Raw genomic sequence first — 19,830 nt, 5'->3', positions numbered from 1 at the left:
ATTAACCCACTAGGACTCCCCCTATTATTTATATATATATATATATATATATATATATATATATATATATATATATATATAATAGGGGGAGTCCTAGTGGGGGGGGGGGGTATATATACAGACCACCCTACATTACTGTTACATTACAGTACTTCATAAACCATTTGCCCCAAATTCGAAATAGAAATATTGCTATTTGCGCATTAATTTGCAGACAAATAATGCAAATAAATGATTATAATAATTATAATGCAAATAAGTTATTATTTAAATTTAAACAACACAGTACTAATATTTACATTTTGAGAGCATTGAAAAATCCCTATGGTGAAATAACTGCATTTGTATTCATAAATTTTCAAAACTAAATGAACAACATGAATAAAAACGGAAATTGTGTCCCCTACAACATTTTGAACTGTCCAACTGGGAAAACAATGGTGGCTTCGTGGTTACAGCACCAGGCTACTGATGACAAGGTTGTGGGTTCGATACCTGGGCTCTGCAAGCTGCCACTGTTGGGTCCTTGAGCAAGGCTCTTCACCCTCTCAGCTCTCTGCAATGGCTGCCCACTGCTCCAGGCATGTGTGTTCACTGTGTGTGTGTTCACTGCATGGATGGAGCCAAATTCCAACACTAAATGGTTCGACCCTTCCTCTCTAGAGAGGTCACCCAGGTGCTTGTTCAGTCTCTTGTCACTTTAAGGCTTGATTACTGCAGCTCTCTCTCTTCTGGCTGGTCTCCCTTTGCGCCCTTTGTCCATCATTAAGGAGTGCTGTGTTGTGTATCCGTGATTGCAATTTTACTATTTTCTTTGAAACTAATCACTATTAAGCAGTTTATCCTGAGATAATTATCTCAAGATAATAATTATTATCTCAAGATTAATTATCATGAGATAAACATTATGGATGTATGGAATTATCTAGAGATAATATATATAGGGACAACTTGAGTGCATCACCCACTCTTGCACCCTTGCACCTTTCACTGCTATCACTATTAGCAGTTAATCCTGAGATAATTATCTCAAGATCATTATTTTGAGGTAATTAAAGTTATCCTGAGATAATTTTCTTAAAATAACTATTGAGTTATGGAATTATCTTGAGATAATATATATATATATATATATATATATATATATATATATATAGGGACAACTCGAGTGCATCACCCACTTTGCCTTGCACCTTTCACTGCTATCACTATTAGCAGTTAATCCTGAGATGATTATTTCGAGGTAATAAAGTTATCCTGAGATAATTTTCCTAAAATAACTATTGAGTTATGGAATTATCTTGAGATAATTATCCCAAGATAATTCTAGGGACAAATTAGGCGCATTACCCACTCTGCCCTGCAGATGATGCTAATACACCTTTCACTATCACTCCCCAAGCCTACTGTAATGATTGTAAAAGTGCGCTGTGTTGCGTATCTGTGATGGAGCTATTATAAAGGAAATATCGCTATATAGCACTTTATCGGTGCAATAATTATCTCGAGATAATTTATTTGAAGAAAATCTCATGAATAAATCCCATTAATAAAAAATAAACATTCAGGAGCTCCATACATATATGACTATTTTCTATACCTCAAATATCAGTTAAATAGCCTATGACGTGACCTGCGCATGCGTCCCGCTCTCATCATGTTACTACAGTTTTTTTCTGCCCCCTGCTGGACAAAACGAAAACGCGCCTCGGTCGGTAATGACAGGAGCTTTGGCAGGCGGCCTCGTCGCTGGTAATGTGGATAATTCGGAATGCGCTGAGGGAGAAGAAGCCCAATAAAGCACAAAGCAAATCCATGCGAGGTGTTTTTGGCAAAGAGCTCAAGTACTAGACACACATTGTGGACGCACACAGGCATGCAAATATCTGTGACCTTCACACATCGCACCTCCCCTCCAAACCCCACCAGCCAACCCCCCCTCCTGCTCACATCATCAGTCTCTTTCTCTGCCTGTGATAAGCATATGCTACGCCTGAGAGGTGCATCTAGAACAAATCCGCCTCTAATCCGCCTGTCTTCATTCGGTAAACCAGCGGACCATGCTTGAAGATCAGGCCAAAGCTTGGAATAGATGATGGAGCACGGCCGCTCTCGTCTTAAGAGCTGTCATGCTTAGGCCACAGCTCATTAAGACAGCCGTCCTCTCAACCAGGATCTACACAGCCAAACATGCATGATTGCATAGTAACAAGGATGCTCATAGTCTATAGTGTTGGCCAGACGTGGGAATGAGGTCCTTCTGGGGGGTTCCTCAGCCTCGTAAACTGAATTACAATACAGAAGTGTTTGGAAATGGTTGACGGTGTGAGATTGGACGTTAAAGCACTGGGAGATGCAGAAGCATGCATTATGAGTGGATGGTCACAACTGGAGTTGCTTTTTAATGCATCCAATTCAGTAGCTTCAGTAGCAACAACAAGAAGCCATAACAACACATGGGCCTAAAATAGATTTGGTTGATGACTGGACCAATTGTCTTTTTACACATCTAATCTAATCTAATCTTTAAAATAAGTATATAATATAATAAGATATAATAGATTATATATTATTATAATATAATAATTTATACATATAATGATATTACAACAATAATAATAATAATAATAATAATAGTAAAGCAGCTATATAAGCAGAATGTGATGTCCAGGGTTTGAATCTTGGCTGTACAGTAAGTGAGCTCCTGCAGCGTGTCTCCTCTCCACAGCCCTCGTTAGCTTTAACCTTAACCAGTGATAGATGAGCCTTCACCTCCGTCTCCAGGCTTGATTGACATGTGCAGGAAGTTCTGACAGCGCTCCTTTATCATCACATCGTGCTGACAGCCCCGAACGTTACTGTTCACCTCCTCCAACATCCTCAATATGAACTGACATAATTGTCCATTCATATTTTCATAAAGGCCCTTATGTTATATGAGCAGAGGCACGTCAGCAGAAACACACATCACACATCGTCACGTTATTACACAATATTTAATTACAGATCCTGTCACATACTGCATACACACACACAGCTGACCTTAACCATTCTACTAGAACTTTCTCTCTGTCTCTCTCTCTGTCGCTCTCACACTCTCTCTCTCTTTTCTCTTTCAATGACTATAGAGCAGCTTCCTCTGCAGTGAAGCTAGACAGTGGGTGACTGGGCAGACTAAAATTAAATTCACTCCACCACCTCTTCTTGTCTTTTTACACATCTAAACCCCCCTGGGAGGCTGAGTTTTATATATGCATCACACACAGTCATATCAGAACATTATGACCTCCCACCGGTTCGGAATGAACCCGGCCCGTTAGATCAGTTCCACTCACCATGTCATCACAGACTGTAGTCCATCTGTTTCTCTGCAGACTCTGTTATTAGCCTCATTTCACCCTGTCCTTCAATGCTCAGGACCCTGCAGGACTGACCACCACAGAGCAGGTAGTATTTGGGTGGTGGGTCATTGTCAGCACTGCAGTGTGTTACAGTAGTAGTGTGTATTGCACTGGTACATGTATATCAGGCACAGCAGTGCTGCTGGAGTGCTTAAACACTGAGAATACTTAGGTAATAGCGTAAAAGTGTAGAAGCACATGCATTTTACATGTAAGTATCTTCATAATATAATATATAAAATCATTATAATTATTATATTATATTATTATAATCTTTATAATAAGTATATAATATAATAAGATATAATATATTATTAAAATATATTAATTTATACATATAATAATAATGTCCTGTATGTATGGTGCAAGTACCTACGTATTTGTAGTAATATTTAATAATGTGCTATATATGTGTTATATATGATGTAATGTCATGTGTGTGTAATAATATGTATGTATATATAATTATGAGGTCAGAGGGCAACAGATGGGATACTGATCAATATTATATATATATATATTTTCCATATATTAATTATATTATAATAAATTACCGTATTTTTTTATTATTTATTTATTTATTTATTTTTATACCCCATTTCCCACCCACCAATTTTAGATAGCTGATTACCCAACCCACCCGATAGTACTCGATAGACCCGGGCAGGCCAACATCACACTGAAGTGAGACATCTGAGAGTGAGCCATCTACCCACCTACAGATCTCTGTGCTCTCTCTGGCTCTGGCTGCTGATGGCAGGCAGCATGACCCGAGATTTGAAATCAGCGCTTCTCGAGTCATAGCGGCAGCACTTTCGAATTTTCGGGGCCTTGGACAATTCAGAAATCAACTAAAGATGTCATTTGGCCCAGAGGAGCCCAATGGTTTCCATAAAACTGTGCAGATGTTCACTTACTTTAGGCCATGACTGTGTTGCAGTAATGTGGTGTATTTGTATGTATGTATTTGATCAAGATACAGCAGACATTTCGTCATTCACATGTGGTTTGGTCCACCAGACGTCACACGGTGAGGTGAAAACTCATTTACAACCATTTACAAAAAGAAGGCTGTTCACTGAAACACTTGACATGCTTTCGCCCATTACTAAGCTTTCTGATTGGGAAATGTACATTTAGTGGACAGGATCGGAGGGACTAGCCTCTTTCTGTCCCTCCCACATCTCTCTCTCTCTTTCTTTCTCACACTCACTCTCACACACACACACAGACACACACAGACACACACACACGCACACACACACATACATACATACCCTCACTTTACAGCTTATCTCTGTGACAGCAACAGCTTTTGTTGGGCCTGCTGAGAGATGTCACAGGAAGTGTGTGTGTGTGTGTGTGTGTGTGTGTGTGTGTGTGTGTGTGGTAAGAGGTGGAAATGGACTTGAAATTGTTCCGTTTGAGTGTCACACACAACGAAAGACTGAAAAGCCTGCCCCCAAAATATTTTGTTTGTATACCAAACTAGCCCTTAAACTAAAAGGGCTGGTAACCCCCCTTCACTTCAGTGCTACTGACAATGAAGATAGATTTAAAGGGGGATTCCACCAATGTGTTAAAACATATACATATCAAATAGTCAGGTGTAAAGAAAGTCAGTCAGCGTGGGTTGAGTGTGAAATTTCAGTTCTGTTCCAGGGAAACTTTCAGGCTCAGAATTGTTCACAGTGGTGGTGAATGGAACCAGACGTCTAAAGAACTGAATTTCACTAAAAGCTGCAACACAGAAAGTGACTACATGAAATGGTTCAAGTGAAACATGCTGACTGATGCCTGTTTAATGATAGTTTTGAGGAACTTCTTGGTTTAGTTTTAAAAGAGGGGTATGTGCAGGACGTTGGGCACTTTCAGTAAAGTGTCCTGGAGTGTATTTTGGCTGACCGCAGCTGAAGGGGAATCCTGAACCACAGCTATGTGATGAGTTTCATGTCTTTTTTTGTGTTGTGTCTGCATTATGGTATCATAAACATTTGGAAATGCCTATATTACTATTGCTACATTGGTGTCAGAAGGGGGAACGGCTGCACGGCTGGACCAAATCAAGCAGGGGATCAATAAATTAACTGGAAACCAGAGTTCGAGGGCTACTGAGAGCTATGCCTGCCCCCTGCTGGGTGAGTTTAACGTTACGTATTGTTACAGCCCCCCGTAATCTCACATGGGCCCCATCTAGACCCTGTGTGCAGTGTACAACCTAGATGGGGCCTATGTTTAACCCCTCCTGGTCCCATCAGTGACCATATGCAGGGCATCCATGCATCCAATTAATCCATATGTGGGGCTAACATAGAGCTCATAGAAGACAGAGCTTTCTGGTTCCCCATTGGCCCACAATACAGGCCCCATAAAAGCATGCTAGCTGGGAAGCTACTTTATATATACATCCACCCTCAACCACATTGTTCCATTGTTATATTAGTAGCAAAAAGCACCGTTAGCATCTAATGAGTACAGAGTTAGCCTGTAGTAAGAGCTGAATCAGTGCTGCTTCCATGTTAACCACGGCTAAACACTGGATATTGGATATCACCGCAATTCTCCTGCGCCCCCAATTGCCTTTGTCCATGCTCTGATAGTCTGGCCCCTTGGCAGGACGTGTAATGGGCAGTAATAGCCCGTAGCGGTGAAAATAGGCCATGTTCATTAAAGCTACATTAGTGCAATGTCAGTGGCGTGCTGTCATCCACTGTGGTCACCCTGGTGGTGGCGGCGGGGAGGGGATGATGACTTTCCTCTGGCTCTTCCCCTTTCGACTTCACAGAGCCCAGACCACGAAGCGACTAGAGCGCTCAGAGTAACTGCCAGCTACCCTGCCTTTACTTCACAGCCGTTATGCTTTCACTGTTTCATCACCCTGACGCCGCGGCTACATAGACGATTTCCTCTGGGGGGAGAATATTCTTCAGATTGTGGTCCCGACTGGTGAAGGGTAAGAATCAGCACCCACCAAATATACATGTGAAGACTTCACCGCTGTCACTGGCACTGTCTCTTATCTCCTAAATGGTAGAAAGAGCAAATGTAGGTGTTTCGAGTGTAATGTTATCAAATGGAAACAATGGGTTTCAAACACTACGGTGTAAAAGTCTCTATCCCCACTGTTTTGAGAAGTCGAAGGCTTTCTGTCAGTATTGATAGACTGATCACATGTCTTCCTGTTGCAGTCTGTGCTTCTTTTTTCATCTATATACATCACATGGTGCTGTGCCAGAATCTGAAGCACTGTGTATAACTCAAAGTTTCAAAGATAACAACCTATAAGGCAAATATAATCATTTATATACGTCGGTCAGCCATAGCATTAGCACCCCCTTGTTTCTACACTTTTCTGTCCATTGCATCAGCTTACACTTACCATACCAGATACTTCAGAACGGTTAGGGGTTCTTGGATTTAAAACGGTGGAGGAACCTCTTAAGGAACCTTCAAGGAACCCTTTTCTTCTAAAAACCTTTCCTTAAAGCATATTAAGGCTCACATACTGTAAACAGGGTAGGAGCACTGTGTAGATCTATAATTCCAGACTGTCGTCCATCTGTTTCTCTGCATACTCTGTTAGCCTCCGTTCACCCTGTTCTTTAATGGTCAGGACCAAACCGGGACTGACCACCACAGAGCAGGGAGGTTGTATTTGGGTGGTGGGTCAGCTTTCTCAGCACTGCAGTGACACTGACCACTGACATGGTGGTGGCGAGTGTGTTGGTGTGTGTTGTGCTGGTGGTATGAGTGGATCAGACACAGCAGTGTGTGAACACTATGTCCACTCACTGTCCACTCTATTGGACACTCATACCTGCTGCTGCACAGCTTGTTGGTTTTGGTCATCCTCTAGTCCTCTTCATCAGTGGTCACAGGACCCTGTTGGTGGACTACTCTCAGGCGCTGAGCACAACACACACTAACACACCACCGCCACCCCCATGTCACTCAGTGTCACTGCAGTGCTGAGAATGACCCACCCCCCAAATAATACCCCCTCTGTGGTGGTCCTGTGGAACTGCAGAATTTAGGGGAGGTACCCCACTCTACCGGCACATCGCGTAGCCGAGAAGCGTAGAGACGTAGAGGCACCAGGCTCTGGGCAGGAGGGACGACGGGTCACTCTGGGCGGCTGCTTCCCCAGTCGTGGCTTGAGCTTGTATCTATATATGAGTCGGTATCTCGGTTACAGGTCTGTGTGTATTGCCATGGCAATGGAAAAAAAATGATTTTCATTAGAATATTAAGACCACGCCCAGACCACAGTTCTCAGGTGTGAGGAGTGTATTTAGGGGATTTTGGAGGAGTGTTCTATCATATTTCTGCTTTGTGTTTTCTATTAAAACTGTGCTGAACACTTCACTGAACACCCAGGTTTAGTAATTATTCATTAAATTCAATATATTAAAATGTGTTTCCAGGGGATTTAAGGTCTTTGGCAGCTTGCTGAGCAATATGTGAATCATTTTATTAATAACAAAATGTTGCCCACTGTCACGCCCGCGCCGCCGCGCCTGCCCCAGGGGAGGTCTTTTATGTTGACAGTCATGTTTTGTTCTTGCTTTCCTGTGTTTGACTTCACGTTCTGTTGATGTGTTTCACCTGTGGGCTGGCATATTTAAGGAGGGCTAGCGCAAGCAGCCAGGGCCGAGAATTGACTTTATGGACTTCTGTCAACTCTCAGTAGCTCTGGTTATCTCAGGTCAACACTGGGTTGGATCTGGTGTCTCGTGGTGCTGGCATTATTCGTTGGGCTCTCCAACGGCCTCTGCTAATGTCAGCAAAATCTCATCGGTCTAGGGACTCAAGTGTGGCTGCCGAACCGCTACTGCCTGCTCACCTTCGGTCATAGAGCACCGTAAGGAGTATCAGGGGAAGTCAAGGAAGTCAGCTCTGGTGCGCGCTCTAGTTATGGCCTGTGTTCTGGTAAGCTAGCCCCGTCATTGTATCGGTTCTGTTGTTTGGGTTCGGCAGCGGATCCCTCGGCTCTGGAGGTCCAGTAAGTCTCAGAAGCGCCTGGCCCGCGCTGTCTTTCTGTTTCACGGTTTTCCCCAGGCACTGCCTGTAGGTTTAGGTTTTCTGTATCGTTCTGGCTCAGCCCTGGCATGCTAGCCTAGCCCTCGTCCCTCACCAGCCACAGGTGTGCTCTTTGGTTTGCCCAGTTTGGTTGTCGCGTTTGGCTTTTGTTTAATCTGTTGCTGCTTTTTCATTGTTTTCTTCCCTGTTTGAGTTAATAAACTCTCTCGCCTTGGTCCATCCCCTGCGAGTGTTCTCCCTCATTGTCTGACCCAGTGGATCATGACACCCCATTCATTGTTGTCTCAACTGGATGCAGGAACCGGTCATCAGTAATCCATCAGAGACCATTCTGCACTTCTCTTGTTGTTGGTAGTGGAATAAACAAAAGCTGGAAGCCTCAAATTGTCGACCAAGTTTCTTCACTTTACTTCATTGTTGTAAAATAATAATGACATAATGTTGGTAAGTGAGTCTTTAAACTGGACCCCACTTAATAACGCTGCTATAAACTTAAACACTCAAAGGGAAGTGGTTTTAATTACAGATATGTGGATAATACACCAAATAAAGCCGCTGGTAGATAATAGCATTGAGATGAGTAGCAAAGAGCCTTACAGTGACAGATGGCCTCAAATAAAAGAGTCACTGCATTGTGTTTGAGTAACTGTACTGGAAACAGATAATGGCTTTGATGACGGTGATTAATTTATCTGATGAATGCGTTTACTCATATGGGAATCGGAGGAAAGAAAACTCTGGTGGGCTTTGTAGTTTGTCTGAGCTGCTGCCATGGCTAACCACGGAAACAGCATTCATCATTCTGACCTACATACAATACACATAAATACATAACAGAGTTTAAAAAGAGAAGAGAGGAGAGGTGAGAAGAGCAAAAGAGAACCGAGTAAAAGAGAGAAGAGAAGATGAGAAGAGGAGAGGAGAGAAGATGAGAAAGGAGAAGAAAAGAGGACAGAAGGGAAGAGAAGAAACAAGAAGGTAAAGAAGAGGTTCATGAAGAGAAGGACAACTGAGAAGATGAGAAAAGAGAAGAAATGAGGACAGGAGAGAATAGAAAAGACAAGAAGAAAGACACTAAGAGAAAAGAGAGACAGACAGAGAGAGAGAGAGAGAGAGCGATCATTTGAGAGGAGAAGAAAGGAGAAGAAAGGAGGACAGAAGAGAAGAGAAGAAACAAGAAGGGAACAAGAAGAAGAAACAACAGAAAGAAAGATGAGAACAAAGAAGAGAAAAGAAAGAACGAAGAAGAGAGAAGAAGAAGAGAAGATGAGAAAGGAGAAGAGAGGAGAAGAAGAGAGAAAGAAAGGAGAAGAGAAGATGATTGAGAAGAAGAGAAGAGAGGAGAAGAGAAGAGAAAAAACAGAGAAGAGAAGATGAGAGAAGGGGAAGAGAGGAGAAGGAAAGTGGAGAAGATGAGAGAAGATGAGAGAAGATGAGAAAGGAGGAATGTAATAATTGCATGTTTAGTATCTACAGTGGCATCTCTCCCTGTGAGCACAGGAAACTGAATTTGCACAATAGTTTGACACTCATTACCACTGGCCCCACAGTGTGAGTGTGTGTGTATATGTGTGTATGTGTGTGTGAGAAGAGATGAGAAGAGTAGAGAAGAGAAGATGAGAAAGGAGAAGAAAAGAGGACAGAAGGGAAGAGAAGAAACAAGAAGGTAAAGAAGAGGTTCATGAAGAGAAGGACAACTGAGAAGATGAGAAAAGAGAAGAAGAAAGACTAGAAGAGAAAAGAGAGACAGACAGAGAGAGAGAGAGAGAGAGGGAGAGAGAGATAGATCATTTGAGAGAGACAGACAGCGAGAGAGAGAGAGAGATCATTTGAGAGAAGAAGAAAGGAGAAGAAAGGAGGACAGAAGAGAAGAGAAGAAACAACAGAAAGAAAGATGAGAACGAAGAAGAGAAAAGAAAGAACGAAGAAGAGAAGAGAAGAGAAAGAATGGAGAAGAGAGGAGAAGAAGAGAGAGAGAAAGGAGAAGAGAAGATGATTGAGAAGAAGAAAAGAGAGGAGAAGAGAAGAGAAAAAACAGAGAAGAGAAGATGAGAGAAGGGGAAGAGAGGAGAAGGAAAGTGGAGAAGATGAGAGAAGATGAGAGAAGATGAGAAAGGAGGAATGTAATAATTGTATGTTTAGTATCTACAGTGGCATCTCTCCCTGTGAGCACAGGAAACTGAATTTGCACAATAGTTTGACACTCATTACCGCTGGCCCCACAGTGTGAGTGTGTGTGTATATGTGTGTATGTGTGTGTTTGTGAGGGGAAGTGGTTAAGGCCCAGTAGTGAGCTACACTATGGTCAGTTTTCTAGTTCTGTGTGCACAATTCAAATCCTTGCCGTCTCCAAAGAATGGGAGTCTATGGGAGAGCCTCCCTAGACGTGTTTCTCTGTGTAACCGGGGAAACGACTACGGCTAAACTCCCTGAGTTTACTGACTCAACCTGTCAATGTGTACCTCGGCTCGCTGCCTAGTCCAGCTCCTCAGATACGCTGCCATGATCCACACACCACACTCATACACTCATATCAACCAGGGATGTAGACATATACATACAGTAGAACCCTTTTTTGTAATATATGGAACCGTTTTCACAAGGTTTTATAAAGAACCATCTGCAAGAGGTTTCCATTGTCCACTATATGTCCAAATGTGCCCCCCAGTATTGAGTTGTGGTGCAGTAGAACTGTGGAATGGCGGTTGGTGCTCCATCCAGATACTTTTAGGATGAGTTGGGGATTGATAGTAATACCTAATGCTCAAAATGCAATCAAATCCTCACAGCAGTGCCTTTAAAATCTAGTAGAAAGCGTTCTTCACTGGACAGTAGAGACAATTTCCTTTGATTTCTGAAGAAACAAGCTATGAGCAGATGTCCCAATACTTTTGTCCATATAGTGTATTTGAAGAACCATTTAAACTCTCTCTCTCTTTCTCTCTCTCTCTCTCTCCTGCTCTCGCTCTCTCTCTCTCTCTCTCTCTCTCTCAGAGGGTCCATGAGCTGCTGTCCCCACGATGGAGGCGACCGGCAAGTTTGACTTCACGGCCACGGCTCACGATGAGCTGAGCTTCAGGAAAGGAGAAACCATCAAGGCAAGATTACGTACAGTATATCTTTGCCAACAGAAGTGGGAAAAATACAGAGAACTTCTTAAGTGGAAGCATAACTTCTGTGTCAAAACAGTATGGGATTAAAAGTGGAAGTACGGAGTCAAAAATATCCTCCAATGAAAGTCCAGAAGTGTCTATCTATAAAAGTGCTCATGAGTGTACCAGTAAAAAGTGAGTGTCACAACACAGCGTTAGTTGGTAGTTTGTTGTGCGGTCATTAGCAAGCAGAAGTAGTTTCTGCATGAAGACAAGTGGGTGGTTCCTTACACTGAATTATGAATTTGATTGGTTGTTTTAATAGAAAAATAATAACTATAATAAAGATATAGAAGGTACAGCGAAGGGTGTCCTCTGCATTTGACCCATCTGTGGTAGTGAACACACACATACACGTGAACTAGGGGCAGTGAGTACACACACACACGCCTAGAGCAGTGGGCAGCCAACTCCAGCACCTAAGGAGCAGAGAGGGTGAAGGGCCTTGCTCGAGGGCCCAACAGTGGCAGCTTGCCGAGCTTAGGTATTGAACCCACAACCCTTTCATCAATAGCCTGGAGCTCTAACTACTGAGCCACCATTGCCCCAGAATGTGCACCTCAGCTGACTAGGAAGAGAACATCTCAGAAGTCCATATTTTAGAAGACCATAAACGAAAGGCTTTAGTCTTGTCGTCGTTGGCCTTGGCTTGAGGTATTTTTAGGGGTTCTTCAGTTTTTAAACTGTAGAGGAACCTCTTCATGTGCTTTGATGAACCTTCAAGGAACCTTTTCTTCTTGAAACCTTTTCTTGAAGGTTCCTAAAGAGGTGCAGCACAGTTCCAAATTGAAGAACCTCCAAAACGTTCCTCAAGGATCTGATACTTTTAAGTGTACAGGAACTAGGTAGACCGCTGAGCCACCACTGCCCCAAAATGTGCACCTCAGCTGACTGGGAAGAGAACATCTCAGAAGTCCATATTTTAGAAGACCATAAACGAAAGGCTTTGGTCTTGTCGTCGTTGGCCTTGGCTTGAGGTATTTTTAGGGGTTCTTTGATGAACCTTCAAGGAACATTTTTCTTCTTAAAACCTTTTCTTGAAGGTTCCTAAAGAGGTGCAGCACAGTTCCAAATTGAAGAACCTCCGAAACGTTCCTCAAGGATCTTAAGATCTTTTAAGTGCACAGGAACAAGGTAGACTTTTGCTTGTACCTGCTTCAGAACTGAACAGCTATGTAGCTCTATGGCAGGCTCAATTGTCCTGACTCACAGCTGAACTGGTAAAAAAACCCAGCAGGAAACCATGTGACAAATGTCTCCAGATGACCTTAAGATACCTCATGCTTTTCAAAATAAAAAGTGACAGTACACTTTATGACTGGTTCTACAGTCCTGTAGCGATGGCCTAACTGTACTGTAGTAATGAAATTCCACAAGCTAACTTCAGAAGCAGAACTATGGAAGTAGCTGAGATACACTGTTTATGGTTAAACTCTTCAGTTAGAGGAGCTCCCGAGCAGGCTGGCAGATCTGTGGTTCTCTGTAGCTGACGTCTTTAGTAATCAGTGTTTTATTTCTCTGTAGATTCTGGGAACCAAGGAGGACTGGTATAAAGCGGAGAAATGCGGCATGATTGGTTTCGTTCCAAAGAATTACATCACACTCAACATCCCCAGGTGAAGATTATAAATGTATGGACCAGTTTAATGGGATTTACTGGACCAAAAAGGAAAAAATTTGTTCATGGCTGTTATAGAGGTGTCTGAATGCTGAAGTACAATAGTGCACATGTGTGTTTCAATGAAACCCCTTTGGCAGCCAGATATGGAAGGATGAAGCTTTAAGGGAAGAGGTCTTCTGATTCAGTTGCAGATGCCTTAAACTGGGCCTCATACTGGTGTTAGGCTGACATGTATTAGTAAACAGCATCCAGTGCTGGTGTTAGGACCTCCTGATTCAGCTTCAGATGCTGGTGTTAGGGCCTCCTGATTCAGCTTCAGATGTTGGTGTTAGGGCCTCCTGATTCAGCTTCAGATGTTGGTGTTAGAGCCTCCTGTTTCAGCTTCAGATGCTGGGTTTAGATCCTTCTGATTCAGCTTTAGATGTTGATGTTAGGACCTTCTGATTCAGCTTAAGATGAGGATATCAGGACCTTCTGAGTCAGCTTCAGATGCTGGAATTAGAGCCTTCTGATTCAGCTTCGGATGTTGATGTAAGGACCTTCTAATTCAGCTTTAGATGTTGATGTTAGGACCTTCTGATTCAGCTTCAGATTCTGGGTTTAGAGTCTTCTGATTCAGCTTCAGATGTCGGTGTTAGGGCCTCCTGATTCAGCTTCAGATGCTGGTATTAGAGCTTTCTGATTCAGCTTCAGATGTTGGTGTTGTGGTATTTTGATTCAGATTCGGATGCAGGTGTAAGGGCCTCCTGATTCAGCTTCAGATGCTGGTGTTAGATCCTTCTGATTCAGCTTCAGATGTTGGTGTAAGGGCCTCCTGATTCAGCTTCAGATGCTGGTGTTAGGGCCTCCTGATTCAGCTTCGGATGCTGGTGATAGATCCTTCTGATTCAGCTTCAGATGTTGGTGTAAGGGCCTCCTGATTCAGCTTCAGATGCTGGTGATAGATCCTTCTGATTCAGCTTCAGATGCTGGTATTAGGGTCTCCTGAGTCAGCTTCAGATGCTGGTATTAGGGCCTCCTGATTCAGCTTCAGATGCTGGGTTTAGAGCCTTCTAATTCAGCTTCAGATGTTGGTGTTAGAGCCTTCTGATTCAGCTTTAGATGTTTGTGTTTGGGCCTTCTGGTTCTGATTCAGCTTGAAACATCAAAAAGTGAAAAACAGCAAAAATTGAGAAGTTCTTTTTTTCCCAAAACAGCAACAAAATGACGGCTTACTGAGGTCTTTTCTCTTTCTATAGGTGGTACCAGGACAACATCAGTCGACAAGAGGCCGAGAGCACACTCAAGTGCCAGCCAATAGGAGCCTTCATCATCCGCGACAGCCAGAGCTCCCCAGGAGACTTATCCATCTCAGTCAGGTACAGTACGCACAGTCCGGCGTGATGGGTGGTAAAGGCGTTTCCTTCTCCTGCTCTTTCTTTTCTAGCTGTTTATTCTAAAAACACAGCAAGTGAATGGTCAAGTCAGCATCACCTCAAACTCTCTCTCTCTGCTAGTGAAGATGGCCTCAACCACGGTTCTGTTCTCCAGCGAACACTCTTAAAAATAAAGGTGCTACAGAGGGTTATTTGAGCGATGCCTTACAAGAACATTTACATCAAATGAAGCTTCTTCAGTTCATTAAACGGTTCCTCACACTCACACATCTCTTTTAGAACCAAAAGTGGGTCTTCTAGGGCTTTGCCTGAAGAAGCCCTTGTAGCATCTTCATTTGTACGCACAGTCTAAAGTCGGATGCTGCAGAGCAAAGAAATAAAAAACCATGGTACCTGGATAAGCACCATCATGTATCAGTGCTCGGTCAGCATCACTCTCTCTATATGCTGAGTTGTGGCTGCCCCCTGGTGTTTATCTGCAGCACTGCACCTATCTTGGCTAAATCTTGGCCAGCTTGTCTTTATTTCCAGACCCAGACACAGCAAATCATCTGAAAGCATCAGAGCGGCACCTTTTTGCCAGTTGCCCATCTGGAGCATTTGTTCAAACTCTTCAAAACGAAGAAGCACTTTTGGTTCTGTGAAGAAAACCCATGTTCAATGAGTGTGAAGAACCTCCTACCTGCTATAGCAATGTAAAAGCTCTTCATTCTCACATGGTTCTCCTACAGCATCCCTTAAGGAACCCGTTGTATCAATTTTCCCAGCCAACATGCTCATGTTGGGCTCACATGGGTGGAAAGTGGGCCAGGTGGGGCACCAGGTGAGCTCTGAGTGGGTTTGTATATACAATTTTACTGGGACCCAGTTGGGCGTCCCAAATTACAGCCCAACTTCTTCATCTCACATGGGTCTCACCTAGGCCCCATATGCAGTGTACAGCCCAGACCCCTCCTGATAATCCCAACACTGACCCTGGTGGGCATCCATATGTGTGGTCAACATAGAGCCTGGGGACAGAATGCACTGGTTTCCAGTTGGGCTACTCATCCAGACCCCACATGGACATGTTAGCTTAGTGTAAGTCACTATAACCTGCAGTAATGTGGCCACATTAGCATAGCACAATTCTTTGATCCACCTGAGTCGATGTCATTGGTGTACCTTCCTCTGAAGTGACCTTCCACAAACCAAGGTATTTTATAGTTTTCAATGGTCAGTTTTTTTAATGCTTCTATCTTGCCTGTCCAGTGTTTTGAAATTTTGCTTGACCCGCCAGGAAACTGATAAATGAGGTGCTGTTCTTCATCCCGCCAGGCACGAGTCAGATGTGCAGCACTTCAAGGTGCTGCAGGACAAGAAAGGACAGTACTTCCTGTGGGATGTGAAATTCACCTCTCTGAATAAATTAGTGGACTACTACACCCTCAATTCCGTCTCCAAGCAGAGCTTCGTCCGCCTCCTCACGGAACAGCTGGTGAGTCAGTTTGCAGAGCAAATCCTGACAGCTAGACGATGTAGACTACCTAGAAAGGTAGACAGTATTTTACACAACTTACAGTAAAGGTATTGTAGACCACACGTGGACACCAAACCCTTAAAAGTCTTCCCTCTGTCTTCCAGAGCCCATTGGATCTTCCTCCAGAACCCAGGCCCTCTCCTCGGGTACTGCCACTACTCTTGCTCTTGGATGATCTAGAACGGTGGTCACCGATTCTCCTCCTAAAGATCTACCTTCAGCAGGCCTTGTTCAGCTAATCAAACAAGGCAATCATTAGGCATCTAGGTGGGGTCATTTAGGGTTGGAGACGAAGTCTGCAAGAAGGTGGCTCTCCAGGAGCAGGGCTGGTGACCACTGAGGCTTCAGCTAGACCTACAGATTTAGAAGTTAAGGATAATGTGCCAATATCAGATACTGTTATGTACTCTACATGTCCAAATGTTTGTGGACACCCCTTCTAATGAATGCATTCAGCTACACCTACACCTAAGCTGCACCTACTGCTGACTCACAGCTTAGCAGTCTAGTCTCTGTAGAGACGTACTGCCAATAGAATAGGACTCTCTAGAGCCTATTGACACCATATGCCTAATGAGAGACGGATCTAGAGGGCTATCAGGTATAAAGGTCAGTGCTCGGGAATGATAGTTGGTACTTGATGAGCTATGAGGATGAGCTAGGGAGTAGGATGGGGATCCAACATCCAACAACCTCACCTCACTATTACTCTTGTCACTGAATGCAATCAGAGCCTGACAGCAATGCTCCAAATTTGCGTATAAAGCCTTTAGTAGAGGCAGATACTCTAACAAAAACAGGATGCACTCTTTATAATACCCTTGATTTCGAAAAAAAAATTAAATGAATGAGCTGGTGTCCCAATACTTTTGTCCCTATAGTGTATGTCTCATAACTAAAGATGATAAAGTGATATTCCAGCCAACACGCTCTTGTGAGGCTCACATGTGTGAAACTCTGAGTGGGTTTGTACATGTGTCGCTACTGGGACCCAGTTGGGCCCCATTGCTACAGGCCACCTTAATCTCACATAGGCCCCATCTATTGTCCCCATGCAGTGTAGAACCGGATCTGGAATCCGTCTGAAAGCCTGAACTTTGTCTTTACTGTTGTCCATTTTTATGGATTCCAGTAGCATAGTGCTAATTGCTAATACAAGTTAATAATTTTGGGCCAAACTAGAATCTTATTACTTTAGCATAGACTGTAGAGTGAACAGAAATGTCTTACTGAGCTAACTGCAGACAACTGTCTCTCTATTTTCCAGCCTCGATTAGACGTTCCCAACAGAGCCGCTCCTAATCCCAGGCCACTGCCTCAGGTACTGCCACTGCTCTCATTCTCACATGCATTCAATGCTTCTCTGAGCTGGCCGGATTGAACTTATGTAAAAGTAAAAGAGTTTATCGCTATAAGAGTTTATCGCTATACGGGTTTAGCGCTATAAGGGTTTAGCGCTGTAAGGGTTTAGCGCTATAAGAGTTTAGCACAATAAGAGTTTAGTTCTATAAGAGTTTAATGCTATTAAGGGTTTAACGCTTTAAGAGTTTAACGCTTTAAAGATTAACGCTATAACAGTTTAGTTCTATAAGAGTTTAACGCAATAAGGGTTTAGGGCTATAAGAGTTTAGGGCTATAAGAGTTTATAAGGGTCATGTGTGTGTGTCTAATCTGCACAGGAGAGAGGAGGCCCACGGTGCCCCCCTCCACGCCCTGCAGAGACCCTTCCACCTCCACAGGTAACAACAAACACACACCTATACATGTGCAACACACACACACACACACAAACACAGCAAATCCCCCTCGGCATAACCACCTCTTGTAAAAGAGAACATGTTCCAACAAGTACCTTCACAGGCCATACCCTCCTACTCTCTCTCTCTCTCTCTCTCTATCTGTCTCTCTCTCTGTCTCATTTCCTTACACACATGCATAGGTATGTTTTCATACCATGGCAGGATATGAGATCAAATGTACTGCATGATATATATATATGACAAAAGTATCAGGACACTTTCTCATTCATTGAAAACCGAAAAACAAAACAAAAACCTTCCCCTGCTTTTGTTGGAGCAACTGTCTCCACTACCCAGGGAAGGCTTTGTGCTAGATTTTGGAACATTGCTGTGAGGATTTGATGGCATTCAGCAAAAAGAGTGTTAGTGAGGTCGAGGTGTTGAATTATCACCACCCCACCTCATCATCATCATCCTCAACTCATCCCAAAAGTACTGGATGGAGCACCATCCATCATTCCAGAGAGCACAGTTCCTCTACTCAGTGCTGGGGGGCTTTATACCCCTCCAGCCCACACCTGACATCATGTTTATGTTCATGTTTATCTGCTCCAGAGAGTCCTATTCTATTGGCAGTCAGCAATGGGTTCAGCTTGAAGTAGCTGAATGTTTTCATTAGAAGGGGTGTCCACAAACATATGGACAAAAAGCAGTACATACATATAAGCAATACCCACAAATGCTTCCTTCTAGGGTGGAAAAACAAGCCAACCACCTGAGACTATCCTATCAGGGCCTTTGTAGCCAAAACACGAGCTAATGTAATGTGTGTTGTTGTGTGTGCAGACATCACTGATGCAGGTGAAAGCCCTGTACGACTTCATAGCTGAGGAGAAGGATGAGCTGGACTTTCACGCAGGGGATATTATAGAAGTTGTGGATCGCCTGGACTCCTTCTGGTGGACGGGTCAACTACGAGGCCGAAAAGGACTCTTCCCTGCCAACTACACCGCTCCCTTATAAGCATGTAGCAGAATCGGCCGTGTAGCGTTCAGCAGCTGCAGCTCTGGAGGCCGTGTAAACTGAACACTGGTAGAGTGAATGAACTATTGCAGATGTACCAAACTGCGGCCCTTTCAGAAATATGACACATTCAGTCGAACAATAAATGATGTTGCTTTAACTCATCTGGATCATCTGGATTGTTTTGACCCTCAACAACAAGACAACCAACATACTCATGTCGGGCGTAGGCGGGTGGAACGTAGGCTAGGTGGGTTCCAGGTGGGCATGGGCAGAATTTAGGGTTCACTTTTAAGGGGTTCTTTGAGCAACCCCACCGAAGATCCACTTTTGGATCCATAACCAAATATCTTTTCACACATGCTTCTTCATGGAACCACAATTGGTTCTTCTATGGCATGCATTTCTACTGGGACCCAGTTAGCCTTCCAAATGGGCCCTTTTATTGAAGCCCACCTTAATCTCACATGGGTCCCATATAAACCCCATATTCAGTATACAACCAATATGGTACCCAAGCTTAACCACTCCTGGTCCCATCACTGACTATTGTGGGCATCATCCATATGCAGGGGGCTACCCATACGCATACCCATACAGGCCCAGCATGGACATGTTAGCTGGGAAGGCTCAATTTTTGGTGTTCATAAGTGTTAATTATAATTGGAAGTGTGACCATGCTGGTTCACCAGTATGACCAGTGTGATGAGCTTGACCAGACTGACTGGTCAGCCCGCTCCACTAACCTATTCAACCAGTATCACCAGCTTGACAATCATCATGGTTAAGTTGGTTCTGCTGATAGACCATATAGACCATAAGGCTATATAAGGCTTCACATGACCAAATTGGTCCACCAGTAGGACCAACCTGGCCAGACTGGTCCACCAGTAGGACCAACCTGGCCAGACTGGTCCACCAGTATCACCAGCTTGAGCAATCTATTCAACCCGTATGAC

The 19,830-nt window shown here is 43.5% G+C and overlaps 1 protein-coding gene across 1 annotated transcript; it reads left to right on the top strand.

Annotated features, from left to right (window-relative positions):
• Window positions 1–6,183: 6,183 nt before the first annotated feature.
• grap2b (GRB2 related adaptor protein 2b) lies at window positions 6,184–19,031 on the top strand. Its single transcript, XM_072682836.1, has 9 exons — window positions 6,184–6,354; window positions 11,436–11,539; window positions 13,118–13,209; window positions 14,453–14,572; window positions 15,908–16,067; window positions 16,214–16,255; window positions 17,377–17,430; window positions 17,789–17,848; window positions 18,695–19,031. The coding sequence occupies exons 2-9, from the start codon at window positions 11,462–11,464 to the stop codon at window positions 18,869–18,871; spliced, it is 783 nt and encodes a 260-aa protein (XP_072538937.1). The 5' UTR covers window positions 6,184–6,354; window positions 11,436–11,461; the 3' UTR covers window positions 18,872–19,031.
• The last annotated feature ends 799 nt before the right edge of the window (window positions 19,032–19,830 follow it).

This window comes from Salminus brasiliensis, chromosome 7 (assembly GCF_030463535.1).
Source record: "Salminus brasiliensis chromosome 7, fSalBra1.hap2, whole genome shotgun sequence".
In the NCBI taxonomy this organism is placed as follows: domain Eukaryota; kingdom Metazoa; phylum Chordata; class Actinopteri; order Characiformes; family Bryconidae; genus Salminus; species Salminus brasiliensis.
This window is presented reverse-complemented; position numbering and strand designations above follow the sequence as displayed.

Coding starts and splice junctions, on each gene's coding strand:
- grap2b (XM_072682836.1), top strand. CDS start 11,462: ATGGAGGCGACCGGCAAGTTTGACTTCACGGCCACGGCTCACGATGAG. Junction 14,573..15,907: donor GACTTATCCATCTCAGTCAG/GTACAGTACGCA, acceptor TCATCCCGCCAG/GCACGAGTCAGATGTGCAGC. Junction 17,849..18,694: donor AGACCCTTCCACCTCCACAG/GTAACAACAAAC, acceptor TTGTGTGTGCAG/ACATCACTGATGCAGGTGAA.